This window comes from Martes martes (assembly GCF_963455335.1).
Source record: "Martes martes genome assembly, chromosome: 5".
Classification (NCBI taxonomy): Eukaryota; Metazoa; Chordata; class Mammalia; order Carnivora; family Mustelidae; genus Martes; species Martes martes.
Window position 1 is genome coordinate 36,684,620 of NC_137892.1, and position 22,612 is coordinate 36,707,231.

The 22,612-nt window shown below is 34.9% G+C and overlaps 1 protein-coding gene across 1 annotated transcript in view; it reads right to left on the bottom strand.

The window, feature by feature from the left end:
• Positions 1–22,612, bottom strand: part of FER (FER tyrosine kinase) — a 462,185-nt gene that overhangs the window by 258,479 nt on the left and 181,094 nt on the right. The window contains exon 11 of the mRNA XM_080803660.1: positions 11,935–12,027. Within this exon, the coding sequence (XP_080659786.1) occupies positions 11,935–12,027 (93 nt within the window). The remainder of the gene's footprint in view (positions 1–11,934; positions 12,028–22,612) is intronic.

The window sequence follows — 22,612 nt, forward strand, 5'->3', positions numbered from 1 at the left end:
CTTCCACTTATACACTTAATTTCTTAAATATATACATGGTGTGACTTACACAGAAGCTTTTAGTAAGCTAAATAAGGCTTTTCCTTTAGTACTAATTATGATAAATATAATATTTACAAAAAATTTTAATCAGTATTTCCAAAAATGGATTTAAAGAACAAACTATATAGGGAACCAGCCACAAGTATGAGGTAAAAACAACTGCATAATCCACACAAAATTAAATTTTTGTGTATACTAATAGTTTATAATTCTTAAAATATGTAGTCAAAATTATTAAATGAACCTTTTTCAAAATTTTATCACACTGTAACTCACTATAACAAACATCAAATTTTTTACTAACAAAAATATTTCCATATTTATAACAAAAATATTTCCAAGTGTTGCCAATGGCAAAAGTGCTTTGATTTTTTTTCTAAGAAAAAATCAATAGGGGTGCCTGGGTGGCTCAGTGGGTTAAAGCCTTTGCCTTCGGCTCAGGTCATGATCCCAGGGTCCTGGGATCGAGCCCCACATCGGGCTCTCTGCTCAGCAGGGAGCCTGCTTCTCCCTCTCTCTCTGTCTACCTCTCTGCCTACTTGTGATCTCTGTCTGTCAAATAAATAAATAAAATCTTTTTAAAAAAATCAATAAAATAAGAAATTCAATGTCACCTCCTTGCAAAGAATTTGTTTTCATCATTATCTTTCAAGAACGTCTGCATATTAGAAAGCTATCACAAACAAGGATGTCAATGTGCTTGATTTCTTGTCCTATTCAACCTATCCTCCCAAATGTTGATTTATTTAGAACAGTAAAATGCAGAGCCTGGAGAAGTCATTAAGTAAGAAGGGCATCTGAAGTACAAAAGCTCAGCTAACACTGAGAAATTCATTTAAGGATTTGAATGTGAAGAATCTATTTGGGGGGGTAAATCATCTTGAAAGAACATCTACATTTGTTTATTTGCTTTAAAAAGTAAGTGAATGGGAAGGAAATTACACTACTATATTACAGGGATTACATACCAGTCCTTCGGATTTATTAGTTTCTTTGAAATAGAGATCTAATACCAATACAAAGTGTAAGCTGGGGGTACCTGGGTGGCTCAGTCGGTTAAGCTTCTGATTCTCGATTTAGACTCAGGTCATGATCTCACGGTTGTGAGATGGAGCTGCGTTGGGCTCTGCACTCAGCGCAAGTCAGCTTGTCTCTCTCCCTCTGTTCCTCACTCCCCCTACCACCCCATACCCCCTGCGCCGGGCCCCTCCCCCAGCATGTGCCCACACTCTTTCTGTCAAATAAGTAATGATCTTTAAGAAAATATAGTGTAAGCTGAACAGTTTGTGAGTGTATGCATGCGTACATCCATCTGTATACACATACACAGGGAAATGTCCTATATATGCCCAGTCTGGGTCTATTAGGTTTTACAGGAACTTCTCTGCAAGCAATGAAAGGAACATTTTTATTAACATGATTTCAATTAAATTCCAACACAATTCTGCAAGCTTATTAGTAATGGAATATAGAATGTATCAGCAACAAAATCCAACATCCCAAGAGCTGTCATAATTACATCAAAAAGGAAATGAAGCTTTTTACTTCAAATATCATAGTTTTCTCTTTTTTTCTTTTTTTAAATTGTGTTATGTTAGTCACCATACAGTAAGCATTAGTTTTTGAGGTAGTGTTCCATGAAATATTATATCTTTCTAATACTGAGTAGGATAAGATTTTTCCTTGTCAGTAAGTTATCTAAGATTTTTGCCCAAGATATGGGGGGAGGGGTTCTTTTTTGAAGTCAATAATCTAACATAGTTAATTAGTTATACTGAATCAGGCAAGTCTTCCTGATTGACTGGGCTAGGTGTTTAGTTACTTTTCCGGGGCCTTATTCTTAAGGAACATTCCAGCAAAGACATATTGGATTTGGGGTGCCTGGGTGGCTCAGTCATTAAGCATCTGCCCTCGACTCAGGTCATGATCCCAGAGTCCTGGGATTGAGACCTGCAATGGGCTCCCTCCTCAGCGAGAAGCCTGCTTCTCCCTCCCTCTGCTTCTCCCTCCCTGCTTGTGTTCCCTCTCTCGCTGCCTCTCTCTTTGTCAAATAAATAAATAAAATCTTTAAACAAAACAAAACATGTTGGGCTTAGTGAAATAAAAAGATTTGTTTAAGTGAAGAGGCAAAGAGGAGTCAGTACTAGAAAATGAAAATATTTTTGGCAGGGGTGGAATAAGGTCTATTTTTTTTCTTGTCCTATTCAGCCTAATTTCCAAGTATGTCATGAAAATCTGTATGCCTTTACTTATTTCTTTAAATATATTTATTTACTTATTTATTTGAGAGAGAGAGAGAGAGCACACACTCAAGTAGGGGGAGAGGGAGAGAGAGAATCTCAAGCAGATTCTCTGATGAGAGGGGAACCCAAAGCAGGGTTCCCTCTAACAACCCTGAGAGCATGACCAGAGCCAAAACCAAGAATCAAAGCTTAACCCACTGAGCCACCCAGGTGCCCCAATTTGTATGCCTTTATCGCAAATATTTCAGTGCAAGAAGAGCCTTTTTGTTGAGAGGCAAAAAAAAAAAAAAAAAAAAAAAGTTAAAAAAAAAAAAAAAACAAAACAGGGGCAACTAGCTGCCTCGATGGGTAGAGCCTGAGACTCTTGATCTCAGGGTTGTAGATTTGAGTCCCACACCAGGTATAGAGATTACTTTAAAAAATAAAATCTTGGGGCACCTAAGCAGCTCAGTAGGTCAAGCATCCAACTCTTGATTTTGACTCAGGTCATGGTCTCAGGGTCAGGGATTCAGACCCCCATACTGGGCTGTGTGCTCGGCATGAAGTCTACTTGAAATTCTCTTTCCCTCTCTCTCACCCTCTCCCCACCTCATGCATACACTCTCCCTAAAATAAGTAAATAAATAAATAAAATCTTTTTTAAAAATAATAAAATCTTCCAAAAAATATCAAACTCTGGATTCTATTAAAATCAGGCACCCAAATAAGAAGCGATTAACCAAAAAAGAAGAAAATAAAACAGCACGGAAAACATGTAAGTAAACCTCTCAAGGAACTAGGACAAGCTAAAAAAAACTTCACCACAAACATAAAAATTTTTAATGAATTTTTAATAACCATAAAAATGACATTTAATTCTCTTTTCTATTCTTATATAAATTTAGTAATTAATTTAATAATCTAAGTAAAGAACTATTTCAAATCTGGTTTAATATTATACTGAGGAGAGAACAAGTAATTTGGGGTTTTGAACATTTCCAAAAAATTCCATAAAAACCCCTTTAATTTTAAAGCTATATATCACTGGAAAATTTTAGATTAGGAATCAAACGTCATGCAGAAGTAAGAGAATGACTTACTTACAAAAGGTTGGAACAGGTCTATTGAATAGGAATCTGGCTGGTACTAGTAAAAGCTATTTTCAGGGAAAGGAAAATGTAACCATAGGTAGAAAGCATATTTTATACCATTTAGAGTGTGATAGCTGAAAAAATGCTTAACCTAAAATGAGAACAAGGGGTGCCTGGGTGGCTCAGAGGGTTAAGCCTCTGCCTTCAGCTCAGGTCATGATCTCATGGTTCTAAGATTGAGCCCCCCATTGGGCTCTCTGCTCAGGAGGGAGCCTGCTTCCTCCTCTCTCTCTCTGCCTGCCTCTCTGCCTATTTGTGATCTCTCTCTGTCCATCAAATAAATAAAAATCTTTAATAAAAATACATAAATAAAAAAATAAAATGAGAACATGAATAATAATGTTCTGCCTGCTACAATTTTCCAAATTTCTAAATAATTCCGTCTTGAATTTATGGAATGAGTTAATTCTTAAAACAATGAAAAATAAAAAATATTCTAGATATTTGATCTTCATGATCATTGCCCCAGGCTAGACAAACAGAATGTAAATTAATTAGAGCAATGTTCTGTCTTTATGAGGCACTAAGGCCTATCTGTAATTCTACCAATTCCAATGTTTTTAGCAATAAAGTAGAATTGATCATTATTCCATGTACTGACATATTTAACCAAAACAAGGATACTTCACCTACTGTTTATTTTCCACAATGAAACTAGCAACAAAATTCTTATTCATAAATTTCTTGATTTAAGATCTATTGTACTTTTTGAGAACCTGAGTTTGTTTAGTCTTCAGCCAATAATATAGCTGTTGTCCAGCATAATAACTAGTCAGAATTACATGCTGATCAGAGATTTGCATTCTCATACGACTCTTTCTAAAATTTTACCTAAAAAGATAGACAAGTAAGTCAAACTCAAATATTACCTTACTTCCACAACTTCCCATTTCCTTGGTCGCCTTTTTGTGCACCTTTTTGGATCTCTCAAAAGAGACACTATCTCTAGCAAAGTAATTTTCTTATAAGTCTTTTGCTTTTGGTTTAATGCCTCTGCTTCTTCCAATACCTTCTGATTCCCTCTGGCTTTCTTTTTTTGTGTTTTTTTTTTCTCCTTGTTACTTTAGTTCCCTTACTCTTCTCTTTATTCATAATCATCTTCTTTTTTCACTTTATTATTTTTTTAAAGATTTTATTTATTTATACAAGTAGGCAGAGAGGCAGGCAGAGAGAGGAGGAAGCAGGCTCCCCGCGGAGCAGGGGATGCGGGGCTCGATCCCAGGATACTGGGATCATGACCCGAGCTGAAAGCAGAGGCTTCAACCCACTGAGCCACTCAGGTGCCCCCACTTTATTATTTTTATCCATTTACTTTTTCGAGTTGTATTTATGACCCTCATTCATGCTCTCTCATCTGATCATTTCACTGCTTGTTTTCTACAGTTTTATTTTTTTCAGTAGCTAATATTTCCTTAAGCTCATACAATATTATATATAAAAATGCCACAATATCAATAACAACACATTTCAGTCAACTAAATGTATTCAGTGCTAATTTCATGTTACATATATCAACTAAAACTATTACCAACTCATTCTAAGAGTCATATCTCAATAAATTTAAACATTTATCAGTAAGTTGAGATTTCTGGTGAAGAATACAGTATCAGTTGGACATGATCAGATCATTTGTTTTAAGTATTTGTTCAAACATGTAAAGGAATAGATATGCTCTCTATATAGTAAAATGACAGGTTACAGAAAATAAATCCAAAAAGCCTTTCTTAAAAATTATATGTGATAATGCTAATGGTTCAAAGGTAGCAATTCTGAGAATAATATTTAGTTTTCTTAAACATGACTAACTAGGCATAGTGAGATGCTGCAAGAATTTTTATTTTCCCTTATTTCTCATTTTTCTACATCTTAGTGTCTGGGGAGTGGGAATGGCTAAAAGAAGGGGAGGTAAATTAAAGCTTTAGGAATAAACAAAGAAAACTAAGGTTTAAAATATATAGTATTTAAGCTGAAGTTAACATGTCTTGTTAAAGGAGGTACAAGTTTGCTCTGCTAGGCTTGAAGGAGAACACTAAAAACCACAAGCATTTTATTATGTTATGTGTGAAAAGAACTACACTTCCCTATGCCAATGGTGGAAGCCAAGCATTATAATACTAACACATTACAATGATGTACAACTGAAACATAGCTGAATTACAATTTTCTAATTTTCTAAAATGAAGCAAGCCAGCAAATCTTATTTACTTATATTTAAGTAAATATTATTTACTTAAATCTTATTCACTATATTATTTACTATCTTATTTACTGTATTATTTACTTATCTTATTTACTATATTATTGTATATAATGGAAGCATTATCTTATTTACTATATATTATCTTATTTACTATATATTATTTACTATATATTTTACTATATTATATATAATATATATAATATACTGTATTATTTACTATATATTTTACTATATATTATTTACTATATATTATTTATTTACTTATTTACTATATTATTTACTTATTTTATTTACTATATTATTCTATATAATGGAAGCATATCTTTATCTCCTAATATTTTTATTTTCTAAATTCTAGTACAAAGTAACTCTAAAATTGAAATAACATATATACTAATATGCATAGAAAATATGAATTTTAAAGAAGCAAGAGTTGAATAGTTTTTAAAGTTTATAGTTTTTAGTTTATAGTTTTTAAAGTAGGCTCTTAGATCAAGACCTGAGCTGAGATCAAGAGTTGGATGCTTAACCCACTGAGCTATCCAGGTGCTCCAAGAGTTGAATAATATAATTTTTCTGAGGTCTTAAGAACAATCATTTATACCAAAATGTGCTTTATTCTGGTTTTAAAGAACACTTTTCAAAGAGTACTACTATTAGAAAGGTGTGATCATAGCACTGATACAAGTAGTACTCACAAGGGGCTGTAAGATAGAACAAGTTGTTTGCTTAACCACTTACTACAGAAATTGTGCAGTGAAAGAGGGCTCTGAGAAAGGGAATTATTCTTGATATGACTAGAACAGATCTCATTAAATAGAATGTGACTTGAAAGACTTCCAATGGAAATGGATATGCACAATTACCAGTAGGTTTCCAGATTATGCAATTAATCCTAACTTCTCTGGCTCTAACTTCAGAAGCAGTCTCTGAGAAATAGTTCTCAAGGAAAGATTATAACCTCCTGCAGCACAGGAAGATGCTGGATGTGGAGTAGTTCTCAGAGTCCAGAGTTACTAATGAAAAGGTTATTTAAGGCTTTTAGTACTTTGAGAAAAAGAACACATTCTTGGAGCTGTTAAAACATGTTTAAAAACTACTCAGATCATAACAATAAATATTAAACATCAACCATCAAATGCTCTATTGATTAAAGACAAATTTTTGTATCACCTAATTATCTCACATTCTTCCTTCCATCAAGACTGTTGATCAAAGTATTCCATGGGGCTGTCTTCATTTAAGCACTACATTTTAGCCTCACTATTAAAAATGTTGAAATAAATAGCTACGACAAGTCCAATGGCAACACTAATAATTCTAGTTTCATTTCCTTATGTATAATGCAATTAATTTCCTTATTTTATTTAAAAATATGTTTTAAAGTTCCAATTTTTACATGTTCATTTGGTTAAAGAAACAGTGATCTCATAGTTATTGCTTTTTTAAGATTTTAAATTAAATATGCTTCTACATACAAAATAATGGATCTGGACCTCTGCTGTGCACCATATACAAAAATTAACTAATAATGGATAAAAGACCTACATGTATTAAGCTAAAACTATAAGACATTCAGAAGGAAATAAAGGTGAAAATTTATATGATCTTGGATTAGAAGATTTTTTAAAAATATGACACCCAAAAACATGTATCATCAAAGAAAAATAGATAAATTGGACTTTGTCAAAAACTTTTGTCAAATGATATCATCAAGAAAATGAAAAGACAGTCCATAAAATAAGAAAAAAAATGTACAAAGCATATATCTGTTAAGGGGCTTGTATCCAAAAAATATAAAGAACTCTTATAACTCAAGAATTAAAAAGCAACCCAATTAAAAAATGTTCAAAGAAAAGAAACAGTCATATCTGTGAAGGACATATACAAGTGGCTAATAAGTACATGAAAAGATGTTCAACATCAGTAGTTATTAGGAATATGCAAATAAAAGATATATCACTTCACATCCACTAGTAATACTATAATTAAAAAAAAAACAGAAAGTAATAAGCACTGATGACATTTAAAGAAATTAGAACATTCATATACTGCTAGTGGAAATGCAAAATAGTGCAACTACTGGGGGAAAATGTTTGGCAGTTCCTCAAAAATTTAAACATAGGATGCCCATATGACCTAGCAATGTAACAAAGAGCACTGAAAATACAGGCTCAAGTAAAAACTTGTACATCAATGTTCACTGCAGCATTATTCATAAGAGCCAAAAAGTGGAAACAACTTAAATGGCCATTAGCTAATGAATGGGTAAACAATATGTGATAAATTCATAAATGGAACATTATTCAGTCATAAAAAGGAATGAAGTACGTCACATGCTGCAACACAGATGAAACCTGAAAACATTATACTAATTGGAAAAAATTAGACACAAAAGGTCACATATTATATGATTCTATTTATGTGAAATGTCCAGAATAGGCAAATCCTTAGGGATCAAGAGTGGATTAGTGATTGCCAGAATATGGGAAAAGGAGGGAATTGAGACCAACTGCTGCTAGGCTGGAGTATCTTACTAGGGAGATTGAGATGTTCTGAAAGCAGACAGTAGAGATGGTTGCACAACATAGTGAGTATACTAGAAACCACTAAGTGTACAATTTAAAATGATAGTTTCATGTTATGTGAGGTATATCACCATAAATATTTTAAATATGCTTAACTATGTCATTTTGATAAGGTTTTTTTTAAAGTTTCTTACAGAAAAAAAATTGTTTAGAGCAATAAAAAAATTATTTCTATTTTATATTTACCAAATTAGAATACTCTAAAAAATACTATACTGTGTCAGAAAAAATATTTAATTACGATTAAGTAGTCTCCAACTTGTTATGCTTCTTAAATTATCATACTTAACACCTGAAACCTCTATATTCCTATTAAGACCCAAGACCTCAATTATCTGTGTGTTTAGGAGAGAGACCCCTTCTTCAAATAAGCAGATACCTAATGATTTAGAGAAAAACCTGTGTGTATTTAATCAGAGTGACAACAGTGTCATAAACTGCAGACTGCCTCAGTGTTTTCGGTTCATGAGATTTCTGAATAAATAAAGAAATACCAAAGAGCACTTAACTGATAGAAGTAATGATCTCCTTCAGCTAGAAGATCCTAATAGACCAAATGGGCCTTGAGGAAGTGAACATTCTCTAGAATTCTCAATTACAGAGTGAACAATTTCTTAGAAGAAATGGGCATTTCACAGCTTTCAGGATGTTGTTAATTTATGAAAAAGAGATCACAATATATATTTGAACGAGGTACATGCTTTGTGGGAAAGGCACTTCAATTCGCTCCAGTAAAAGTAGTTTGTTAATACCAAAGTTTTACCTATATCAGTCACTGTCAATTTGGTAATTTTATTTAAGAATAAAGTAAAGACCATTTTTAAATGGAGAAGATAACATGGAAAATAACTTCAAATCTTAAAAAGTTAAGATTTGTACCATTAATTCATTAAGATTGTTCAAATTATACCTGACATAATGTTAGGATAGGCAACCACGTGTAACTTCATCACATTGAACTAACCGGATTTCTTTTGCTTCTATATGTAAATGAGTGTGTCTTTATATACATAAAAGAAAAAAACCTCGCTCACCCTCTGATCAACACTGATTTATCAAAACAGGCTCCGTTAGAGCCAAAAGCTGAAGCTCTCATAACTATGAACTTCAAAGTGGCGTATGTGACACGAAGTCTCAGAAGCCACTGTTGCACTCCCAGACAAGTGTCTAGAAGGCACAAAATTCTTAGGAATCCCAGGTTGTCGGGAAAACAAACGAACATTGAGAGTGTTATCCCATTTCTACTATCTCCGAATTCTTATTTTTCTGTCACAAGCTAACATCTAGAGCTCTAAATTCCACTCTCCGAATTTTACATGGAAGACTAAAGCTGAAGATAACCTTGAGTTTGTAATAGGCCTTCTCTCACGTATGTAAAATAGTTGACTAAAGGAAAATTGGGCAGGGAAAGCACCCTTCATAAATCAGCTCACTAATAAACTGCTACTAGTTGCTGGCACAAAGACCTCTGACTAAGTGAGATAAAGGTGAGCTAATGACAACTTCATGATGTCATGTGTTTTGCTGACTTATTTCAATGATAAATAATTTTATGAAGTGTTCACTGAGGTATCTGAACTTTTCTTTTCATGAACTGATTTTCTTGGGGCACCTGGGTCGTTCTGTCAGTTTAGCATCTGCCTTCCACTAGGGTCAAGATCCCAGGGTTCTGGGATTGAGACCCATGTCGGGCTCCCTGCTAAGTGGGGAGTCTGCTTCTCCCTCTGCTCCCACCCACCCCCCACCATGAAGTTACACGTGGTTGCCTATCCTAAAGAGATCAATCTATCTCTCTCTTTCTCTCTCCTCTCTCTCTCTCTCTCTCACGTGCGTGCATAAATAAATAATAATTTTTTTAAAAACTGATTTTTTTCTTTTTGAAAAACACACTTGAACTTTCCTTTCAAGAACTATTTTTTCTTTTTTAAAAAACTTTTTAAATATTTCAAGAACTCTTTTTCTTTTCTCCTAAGTCATCAGAACCTGTCCTCATAGTCTCTAGAATATATCATAGATTTCTAATCAAGCCTCCTATACTTTATTTTGAAAGTCAAATCATAATAAACCAAGTCTTAAGAACTACTATTTATCTCTGAAGTTATAAATCATTAACTTAAGAAAACAACATTAGGATATGGGACTTAAAAGAGACTTAACTCTACCATGTAGTATTTGCCTAAAATTATTTTTACTTTTGTATTTGCTATTTAATGCCAGGGTGGATGGTCTGCATTCGTTCATAGCTCTTCCCTATTCCCATAGAATACTTCTGGAGTTCAGAAGTATGTGATAATAGCAGCATCAAAGGCTAACACTGAAGTAGAAAACCTCTCTTTTTTTTTTTTTAAGATTTTATTTATTTGACAGACAGAGATCACAAGTAGGCAGAGAGGCAGGCAGAGAGAGAAGGAAGCAGGCTCCCCGCAGAGCAGAGAGCCCGATGTGGGGCTCGATCCCAGGACCCTGGGATCATGACCTGAGCCGAAGGCAGAGGCTTTAACCCACTGAGCCACCCAGGCGCCCTAGAAAACCTCTTTTATATAAAATTATAATTTTCTTCTTTTTTGTTAATTAAAACACTTTATGCTTTGCCTCAATTGTGTATAAGAGAGTGTTGCTTGAGTGGAATGAATATAGGAACATGTGTTATATATTAAAAAAGAATTATAGCAAATAAATCCAAAATGTGAATGGACATTTAACTAATCTATGGTTAGGAAACACATTGTTTTCTAAGTAAGACTAGATCACGTTATTTTAAACAGCTGAACTTTTAAACAGTAAGAAATAACATTAAGATATTACTATGTAGAAACTTGGAAAGATGGGGGAGCAGAGCCCATAATTAATTTGTACTGAATATTGTTGTTTTGACAATCATTTATTATCATTCTAAAGCACTATTATGCATGAGGGATAGCTAGGGAAAAAAAGTCTGTTAATTTAATCTTAAAGGTAATGAAATAAGAAAAATACTTTAAAATTTTATTCTATAAAGGGAAAAAGAATATACTTTATCTTGCTTGACTATAGCTGTTGCTACAGGGATTTGTAATATTTTATGCACCATGGTGATATGACAAACCTAAATTTCAAATAGACTTCAATTTAATAATTAAAATGTTCTCAAAAATATGAACACATATGTAAACTGATACACTTTAAAAATACATATACAATAGTCCCTATTATAAAAATATGTTTCACTGGAAAAAAAATTTGTCTCTGCTCTTCTTTTTTTTAATTAAAGATTTTTTTTAAAAGATTTATTTATTTATTTATTTGACAGACAGAGATCACAAGTAGGCAGAGAGGCAGGCAGAGAGAGAGGAGGAAGCAGGTTACCTGCTGAGCGGAAAGCCCAATGCGGGGCTCGATTGATCCCAGGACCCTGGGATCATGACCTGAGCCGAAGGCAGAGGCTTTAACCCACTGAGCCACCCAGGCGCCCCATCTCTGCTCTTTTTCTAATAAAGCCTCAAAATACCTAAAATGTTTCCTATATTATTTATATGTGGTACAGGAAGTCCTGAATACAAGTTTATTTCCTTCCTCCTTATATTAGTGTTTACTATGTACATGTATGAACAGATTCATATGCATACAAAAAATTATATTATGTACTTAGTTTTCTATTTGTAAGGACAAATTTACACATGATATTCATTGTTTATCAGAAAGAAGCTAGAAAATGATTATTTTCAGTAGCACATGGAGTTTATTTTACTTACTGTTGAAGAGCCCAGTGCAGATTTTGGAGACCTAATGATTCCAGCAATTGAATGACGAATAGACTCAAACTTGGATAGCCTCTCCTTTCTTTCCTGGAGAGATTAAGAAAGAAGACTTCAGCAATAGTAAACTAGTTTATACACAGTTATGCTGGGCATTTAGATATTTATCCACAGCTAATCACATATTCCAACTAAATAAAATGCAATCTTCCTGACATTAAAGATGACAAATAATCAAATGCATAGGAACTCTATAGTATTTTCATCTCTTAATGAATGTCTTGATTTTGCAGAAAAATAAAAATTCGTAAGACAAGAGAAAAAAAGAAATGCATAGGAAATTCATGAGAAACCAAATATTAAAATGTGGGAGAAAAAAACAAAAGATACAAGCTATAAAGAACCAGTCTAACATACATTTCAGATAGCACTGTAGTTGTAAGGAATTTTCATAGAAAAAAATAATAGGGAAAAATCAGCAGGAGAACTATACTGAACACATTTTTTTAAATAATGAATTCCACAAAGATTCACAGGATCACAATGACAATGATGATGACAACGCCACCAGAGGAGAACCAAAAAAGTAAATAAGGGGGTGGTGGTAGAACTCCACTAAGTAAAATCAATCCAGCTACTTGCTTTAGGATGTATATTTCTAAGCATCATATATCACAATTGAAGGAAACTTTCCTTAAAATTTCATATCTTTAGATCAATGTAATAAATGCAAATGAAGAGGGGTAGGAGGGTAGAAAACAAGAGAAAGTAGAACAAAAATGAGACCTAGAAGGTAATAAATAAGGAAGGATGTGTGAGGGTTTGTAATGGAAGCACTGGTCAATTTTCCAATAATGACATTTCAACTGTTCATCAGCAGCAGACAAAAGAACTTGAGATCCTATTGCTTTGTGCTATACTTCTTATGTCTTCCATTAGTAGTGATGCTCAGTTTTTATTTATCAGTCGAAAATAAGTAAAGCAGGCCACAAATAACATCATTTGTTTCCTTTGTCTCTAATATGTAGGGTATATGTCTCTATTCAGTAAATGCAGACATTTTTAGCCATATGCTCTCTGATAAACACTGTAGTTTCCAAAATTCAAGTTCTGTCTCTCCAAGTGCCTACTCCCACTTTATCTAATTTTCATTCTAATGGTTGCAGTGCTAATATTCTTATCATTCTACAAATATATGCACATTAATAATTTAAAGTAATCTTAAAATAACCTAACAGAACAAATGACCTCAACTTCTTTTTCATCATTATCTACGTTACTAACTTGCTTATGAGTCCATGTAAATCACTATCTATGCCTCATTTTGGTCATTTATAAAATGAAAAAAATTAATACAAACCTTCTTCAGAGTACATTTATGTTACTGCACATGATTAAAAATTAACATGTTAAAAGCATGTAAATATTTAATAAAATTTACCTTAAAAAATAAATCTTTACTGTAGTAAAAATGGTCATCACCTTAGGAATGTGAGCATTACATTCTATAGGCTTAACCCTAGTTGTAGCTACACTTTACTTTCTAGTGAAAATCCCTATACTAATTTGTGAGGCAGGGTGGGGTTTGGGGGATAGAGGAGGAAAAAATGAAACAAGATGGGATCAGGAGAGAGATGAAACATAAGAGACTCTTAATCTCACAAAACAAACTGAGTGTTGCTTGGGGGAGGGGGGTATGGAGAGGGTGGTTGGGTTATGGACATTAGGGAGGGTATGTGCTATGGTGAGTGCTGTGAAATGTGTAAGCCTGATGATTCACAGACTTGTACCCCTGGGGCAAATAATACATTACATGTTAATAAAAATAATTATTTTTTTTAAAAAGTCAAATACAAAAAAACAAAACAAAACAAAACAAACCTTGTACTGAGTCATAAGAAGTGCTGAAAGAAAAACAGCCTTGAAGCACTGAAAGAATACAGTGACCTTTCTTTAATGCAGGACCATCTTCAACTTGGGTGTTTTGGGTTTTTTACAAATCTAATTTGGCGGGGGAGGATTAGGGAGGGTGCTGGGTGGCTCAGTATGTTAAGCATCTGTCTGTCTTCAGCTCAGTTCAAGATCCCAGAGTCCTGGGATTGAGCCTCACGTCACGTGGTCACGTTAGGCTCCCTGCTCAGCAGGGAGGCTGCTTCTCCCACTCCTTCTGCTCCTCTCTCTCAAACAAACAAATAAATAAATAATCTTTTAAAAACTAAAAATCAAAATCTGATTCTTGAGAAGTCTTCTGAAAAAAAATGTTTGGGAGGGTAAAACCTGATAAAAGGTATAGCCAGAATATGGAGAACCCACAAGTGGGGAGGAAGGCATACTCAGCAGTTGTATATTATACTATAAAATATATTATAATGGTAACATGTGTATATACAGCCATATATTTATAGGCAGTATACTTATAGTATGTAAGATGTTTACATATCTTTATATTATTTATAGTACAATATATATATACTAAAATATGTTTTTATATAATAATAAAATTATATATAGCACACATACTGGAAAGCACTACAGGGGCTATAGTTTTCTACTTCCCAGCCCAATTTATCCATTTCTTCCCCTGGGGAATTTCTCCCCCTGACTCTGAGTGGCCATGGAGGTGGAGGTGGCATCGACATTAGCAGAAGCAATGATACCACTGTTGACCTTATGGCTGCTACTACTGACGGGAAGATGAGAGGAAAGGGCTAACTTTACCTGTTTAGCAATGAAAGCTTCACAAGAGAGCTCCGAGCACCTCTACCGCAAATTTACACTTCTCTGAGTTAATGTTCTTAAAATACTGGAGAGATTGTGGTGCCAACATAAGAGCACTATGAGAACTGAAAAGCATTGAGAGGTGATGCAGAAAAGTAGAAAAATCAGGACAGAGTTTTACATATGGGAAAGTGTTTTAGTAGTATATGACTTAATAATATGCAGTGAAATGACAACAGTATTCTCTTCAAGCTACATTTTGGGTATCAAAACTTATGACAGGAAAGAGAAACATTTCCCCCAAAACCTTCTGATAATTTAAAAAAAACAAAAACAAAAACAAAAAAAACCAAACAGGGGCACCTGGTGGCTCAGTGGGTTAAGCCTCTGCCTTCCACTCAGGTCATGATCTCAGGGTCCTGGGATCGAGCCCCGCATCAGTATCTCTGCTCAGCAGGGAGCCTGCTTCCCCCTCTCTCTGCCTGGCTCTCTGCCTACTTGTGATCTCTCTCCATCAAATAAATAAAATCTTAAAAAAATATATTTTCTTAAGAAACCAACACCAGATAAGTCTAATGTGCAGGTCCAGGTGTGGGGTAAAGAAGACTTCAAAAAGTGCTTCCTTTATATTAAGTGATGAAGCATAATACACTGTGTGTTTAAGGGGATACAATTAGTAAAAAAGCACCCTTTCATTTTTTTTTTTTTTTAAAGATTTTATTTATTTATTTGACAGTCAGAAATCACAAGTAGGCAGAGAAGCAGGCAGAGAGAGAGAGGAGGAAGCAGGCTCCCTGCTGAGCAGAGAGCCCGACATGGGGCTCGATCCCAAGACCCTGGGATCATGACCTGAGCCGAAGGCAGAGGCCTTAACCCGCTGAGCCACCCAGGCGCCCCAGCACCCTTTCATTTAAAGTATTCTTTAAATAGGCTGATCTAAAAATTGTATTATCACAAACCCTAAGTTTCATACAAGAATAATCAAGTTTATTAAAAGAATTTTAACCAGTGTCAGCTCCACTGGTGTCCAGATTTCCACAAATAGAGAACATGAAACTCACTTGCTAAAGCTGGTCTATGTAGCATTATATTGTAGATTTAAATTATAGTCTCATAATACTTCAGACTGTGCTGAATTCACTGACAGGTTGACTTTTGTATCAATGAATTAAATGGCTACTTTTAGAAATTAAAATTTAAAAATTTTCCCTTTAATTACCATTGATATAATAACTAATCCTGCCTGTTGGCCTGCTAAGGCTAGTGATGACATGCTCATTTTACCCCCCTCAAGTAATGACAAGGTAAAGAGCTTTCTCCAGATAACAAACATAGGGATTGGTTTGGGCAACACCATGGCCCCTCACAGTAAAGAAAGGTGGGGGCCAGCTAAGGGGTGGAAGGAGGGAAGATGTTATGAAATAATAGTCTGGTGAGATGCCCAGAAAAATGTTGTAAGTGTAGCTGTAGATCTATCTTGAAAGGAAAGTTCCAGATGCACTATCACTTTCACATATCATTCAAGAATAGCTTTTCATTGTCATTATTTTAAAATAAACTAAAGTGTAGGGACATCTGGGTGACTCAGTTGGTTAAGCATCCAGCTTTTGGTTTCAGCTCAGGTCATGATCTCAGGATGGTAGGATCCAGCCCCATGTTGGGCTCCGTGCTCAGCAAAGGAGTCTACTTGATGATTCTCTCCCTCTGCCCCCTCCTCCTACCCTCCCTCACTCAAAACATAATCTTTAAAAAAATAAAATAAAAAATAAAATTGACTGAAGGATCTCACAATTTCTGTCTCTCCCCCTCTATCTCTCTTTCCATATATATATGGAGATGTTTCATAATTGATATGAAACTGTTTCATAGTAATTAAAAGTTTTCTTATTATCAATTGATAAAAAAGAACTCTAAGAAATAATACCTAAACTACTTACAGTTCAAGTAAAACCATACCTATCCGGTTTTTAAATTACTCTTAATAAAACTGCCAAATTGCAGGCTGTCAGGTTATCTCCACCCTCTGCTCACCGAAGCACAGGCAATGATATAAAAGGCAAGAGGCAAAGTTTTGCTGGTTGGAGTAAGTGACAAAAATCTGCAGTTCTTCCAAATGACAGCATGACTAGATGGCGGAGTAAGTTACAAATTAATGACTTTAACCACAAAGCACATAATGGTTCTCAGAGCAAGGCCCCTAAAGGAGGCACTAAGGTAGAAAGAATAAGGTTCTTGATGTCAGAAGACATAACAAGTATGGATCTGGGCAAATTAAATTACTTCACTAGCGTGGCTCTTAGTTTCTGTATCAGTACACAGAAGGACACTGGCCTGGACAAAATTTTCATCTCAAAATTTCTGTGACCTTCGTCCAGCTCCCCAGTCACTTCATTGCACTGATCACTGGCCAAACTCCCACAGAAGAGTTTCATGTGGGAGGCTGGTCACCAGAGTCCCTTCCCTTTGAGGGCTGGTCACTTTCTGCCTGAGGTGTCCTCAGAACTTGACCTCCAATGGAAAGGCCAACTATAGTGAAAGGTGCCACAGGAACATTTTTTATGCTAATAAGTCACTGAAACAATAAGTATTATTTCTCACAGAATAAATAATCCCAATCTAATAACATTCTTATATTGAACAATGAAAGTGATGATTTGGCCCTGTGGGAACATTCAGATACATATTCAGATCAGGAGGCACTAAGGATCAAGGAAAAGATAACAATATTCATGCTCAAGCTCCAGGCTGAGTGCCAAATATCTTTGAGACTACTTATGCAAAGCAGCCATGAAATTTGGAGGGATTTTCTGAGAAATAACTACAGGGAAATTATAACCTCAGAAAAGATTGTCTCCTGAAAAAAAATTCTTGTCTGTTGATAAATGACTCCATAATGTAAATGAAATACTGCAAATATCGGTACGTCCTTCATAAAAGGAATGCATTTATAAATAAACGAATAACTTAGTCTTTTGCAGATGTCGATTTGCTGGGGAGAATGAAGAATACACAGTTTTTATTCCCATCAGGATACAGAATTTAAGTATTGAAACAGTTTGTAAGTGATTTATTTTAGCAATTGGGTTCTGACTGAAGACAAATCATTTCAGAAGTATTCACTGCCTAGTAACCTAGTTTGTCATGCTGTTTTTCTTTGATGCTTGCATATTAAGAATATTTATTCAAAGAAAGACAGACCGCTTGCTAAGTCAACCATTTTCAAATTTTGAAATAATGAAATTGGAAACCAAATGTGCAAAAGGAACATTTGAATGATTATTCAGATTTTGTCTTAAAATAACAATGCTAAGAAAATTTACAGTACAACGGAGTTCGCTGAAACCCAGGTTGTAAAATATCATATTGTTCTTGCTTTCTTGACTGTATATATCTCTTAACTAAGATGATGTCTCTAGGGGAATAAGACCAAAGCAAGAGACTATAATCAGCTCCTTTCCTATTCAAAATCTAAGTACAATTCATGTTCCATGGTGCTTTTCTTAAACGGATGAGCTAAATGTCTATATATATTCTTTTCATAAATTATCCAATAGTGCAAAATCCATACCAGTTTCCTTATGAGCGCCTCACTGAGTCTACAATTTAAATGCTGTTAGGCTCTGCTCAGTAAACAACTGTGTATCTCAGGTTATTAAAAAAAAATTATACTATTCTGAGTTAAATTATCAAGACCCATCTTAACTGAGATTCTGCCTTTTTTTTTTTAAGATTTATTTATTTATTTGACTGCCAGAGACACGTTGAGAGAGGGAACCCAAGTAGGGGGAGTGGGAGAGAGAGAAGCAGGCTTCCCACTGAGCAGGGAGCCCAATGAAGGGCTTGATCCTAGGACCCTGGGATCATGACCTAAGCCGAAAGCAGACACTTAAGGACTGAGCCACCCAGGCGCCAAAGCCTTTATTTTTTTAAAGATTTATTTATTTACTGGGGCGCCTGGGTGACTCAGTTGTTAAGCATCTGCCTTCAGCTCAGGTCATGATCCCAGGGTCCCAGGATTGAGTCCTGCATCGGGTTCCCTGTTCAGCAGGGAACCTGCTTCTCCCTCTCCAACTCCCCCTGCTTGTGTTCCTTTTCTCTCTCTCTGTCAAATAAATAAATAAAATCTTTAAAAAAAAAAAAAGATTTATTTATTTATTTGAGAGAGGGAGAGAGAGAGTGAGCACTGGGAGGGGCAGAGGGAGAGGGAGAGAGAATCTCAAGCAGACTGCCTGCTGAGCATGGAGCTGGACATGGCCCTGATCTCAGGACACACGACCCCTTATCTGAGCCGATATCACGAGTCAGACTCTCAACCAACTAAGCCACCCATGTGCCTGAGAGTCCGCCTTTAAAACAACTAAGGGACATAATATTAAGGCATGAAATTGATCTTCTTTGCTTAAAACTAATAACTTATAAGACCAAGAATGCATTATAATGAGAGCAAAAGTACTATTTCATTAGAAGTCCCTATGTCTCATAATAGAGGCACTTTGCCAACTCCAGCCACACCCTCACAGACTCTAAGCTCACCACTCTACTTAACAACTTATTTTGATCAGGTCAAAATAACCCTTTTGCCAGTTCCTGAATAAGCTGCTCATGTCTTTCCAACAGCAGCTTCCCTACCTCTCCTCTCTTTTCTACCTCTGACCCCCATTTTCCTTTCTTTTATCCTCCTTCTCTCCCCTTACCATAATAAACTTACAAATATTAGCCATTATTATTTTAGCTTTACTAATACTGACAAAAACATCTTTTGGCTATTGTGAATAGTACTGCTATAACTGTAGATACACATGTACTTGAGTACCTGTTTTCAACTCTTTCGGGGATACCTGTAAGAGTAGAATTGCCGGGTCGTTTGGTAATTGTGTGTTTAGCTTTTGGAGGAACGGCTAAACTATTTTCCACAGTAGCTGAACCATTTTACATTCCTACCTGCAATGTATGAGGCTTCCAATTTCTGCACATCCTTGTTGAAACTTGCTACTTTCCGTTTTTCTGATTATAGCTATCCTAATGGGTGTGAAGTATCCTTGAAGTATCTTGCCTTCATTTTTAAAGAACTTTTTTTTTTTTACTGCTTATAGAATTCAAAGTTGTTTTTCTTTTTCTTTTCTTTCTTTTTTTTTTTTTTTTTCCTCTTTCAGCACTTTGTCTTGTGGTCTCTACTGTTTCTGGTATAAAGTCAACTATAACTCATATCATTATTCCTCTATATATAATAAACATTTTTCCATGATTACTTTTGTAATAAGCAAGGATACAAGTAAATGTAATTTTATTTTAATTATCCTGCTTGGAGTTCGTTAAATTTCATGGACTTGTGGGTTGAAAGTATTAGAAAATACTCGATCATTGTCCCTTCAGATATGTTTTCTACTCCCATCTCTCTCTCCTCCCCTCCTTAGATTCTAATTACATGTATGTTCATCCATTTAATATCATCCTGTGATCTCAAATACTCGGTTTTTCTTTTCCTTTTTTTGTTTCTATTTGGATACGGTCTATCAACCTATAATCACATATCACTGATCTACTACTAACAATTCCATTTAATGAATTCCTCAGTTTTGATATTTTATTTTTCATTTCCAGAATTTCATTTTTTATGCATCCATATCACTGTTGAAATACCCCATCTTTCATACCTGTTGTAATCTTTTCCACTAGAACCCTTAGCATTCTTGTAATAGCTATATTAAAGACATTGATAATTCTAAGAACTAGGTCACCTGTGTCTATTTCTTAGCTGTAAGTCACATTTCTTATTTCTCCATTTCTCTTTTTAGTGTGTCATATATTTTTGATTGTGTGCCAAATGGTTTGTATAAAAGAACAGTAGAATCTAAAATCAGTAAAGAGGGATACATACTCCTTTGTCTGTCAGACTGCTAGGTTGGGACTATAGGTAATAAGCTGGGTCTGGTCTTTGTTGCAGCTTTAGTTTGAATCAGTTCACCACCAGCTTCAAACATTCCGAGAGCTGTTTCAGGAGTTGTCCTTCAGCTAAGAATGGAATCTGAGCCCAGGCAAGATTCCAGTATCCTGCCTAAGCTTCAAAGTCAATCCACCAGCTTTAGGAACTAAAGGAGATCTCACCAAGCTTTGTAGCCTCTTTGGGGGAGAGGGGGAGGTGTGCTAGGGAGTTCTCTCTGCTTTCCATTCACACCCACAACTTTCTGTATTTAAGAAGATAACTTTCAGCCCTTACATATGGTCTCTTGTAACTTTCCATATCCAAACTGGATACAGAAATTCATTTGCATTTTTATTGACAAGTAACCTGCCAGTCATCATTTTATTGACTGTTAGTCATAAACCAAGAAAATACAAACACACAATTTAAGGATCTTCAGTATGACAAAAGAAAACGCCATTAATTTATCAAAAGTTACAGACTTATATTTGACTACCATATTCTAAGGCAGTCAATTACCAAAAAAGGCCTTCAGAGTTTAAGCCTATACTCCTCAAAAGATCATTTAAAGAGTTATACTCCAAATATCTAAAAAGTCTTCATTCTTATTATTTTGGTTTGATTTTGTTTTCTTTTGTTGATTGCTTTTGAGGGATAGGGAAGATGAGTTTTACTGTTTTTGTATTTGGGGCAGAGGACCATAGAAGTTTACTGTAAGGTCTAGTATGTACATACTTCAGTTTTGTAAGAACTATATTTTAAGTTTCCAACTTCATCTAAAAAGTTTTCTGAATGGTTTGAATTTTTAGTATTCTCATAGTGCACACACATCAACAATCTTACTATCTGTTCAGAGTTCCTTTTGTTACTAGAACTAGTAATTGGAAATGTTTGGAGTTTCAAGGCCTCAGGCAAGATTTTACTTATTAGAATGGAATCAGAAACTGTAGGACCTAAAAGAATATCCTAGAACTTAATTTTAAAAATAAAAATAAAATGTTAAAGATAGGAATGTGGTGCTTATAATATTGCACTTCTATTATCAGCAAATAAAATCCAACTAGGAGACCTGTTAGGAAGAAGTCAGTGAGGTTCCAATCATTTATCTCATTCTCACCCTTAGAAGAGAAGCTGCCATATTATGGGACTATTGGTACTGGCTGCCTGAGAACAGAGCAATACGACAGAGGGTAGAGCTGAGAAATGATGACAGACAACTTCTTGATGATATGGTTTAAATTTCTGGATATATCTAGTTGTGAATGTTAATAAACTCTCTTATGTACTTACCTCTACTGCTTTGGTTGACTGTTATAGGGAACTAATATAGCAGAGTTTCCTAGACTATCCACTAGTAATTGAAGATCTCCAATAAGCAATTATGAAAGTCACAATTTTCATTAACAAAATAATACACTAACTTAACAGTTTTTTTTCTTCTGGACATATATTTACTTTTAATAGGAAAACAAATCTTCTAATATTGAAATACATTTATATAAATGGAAAACTTCTTTGTAAGAGAACACTTCTTGTGTTGTGTCATATTATGTTGTGATAATTACTTTTACTTATTCCTATTAATTCATCAGTTTCAGTAGTGGCTGGGTGACTCAACTGGTTAGGCAGCCAACTTTTGATTTCTTGCTCAGGTCAAGATCTCAGAGTCCTGGAATGGAGCCCCATGTCTGGCTCCCCACTCAGCAGGAGTCTGCTCCCTCTCCCTTTGCCCCTCCCCCTATGCATGCTCTCTCAAATAAATAAATAAATAAATCTTTAAAAACAAAACAAAACAGCAGCACATGACATACAAAGTAATTGTTCAACATGTTTGGAAAAACCCTAGTTTGAATGAGTAACAGATGTTATCTAACATCTAACTACAAAAGGTTCAGTAGTCCCATAGATTTTAGAACTGCCCTATTAATCAAATTTAAGCAGGTTTCTTAAATGCAGTATGTCTCAAAGCCTTAATAACACATTAGTACATGTACTTTTTTGGGGGGATAAAATATTATTTTGCAAGATTCACTT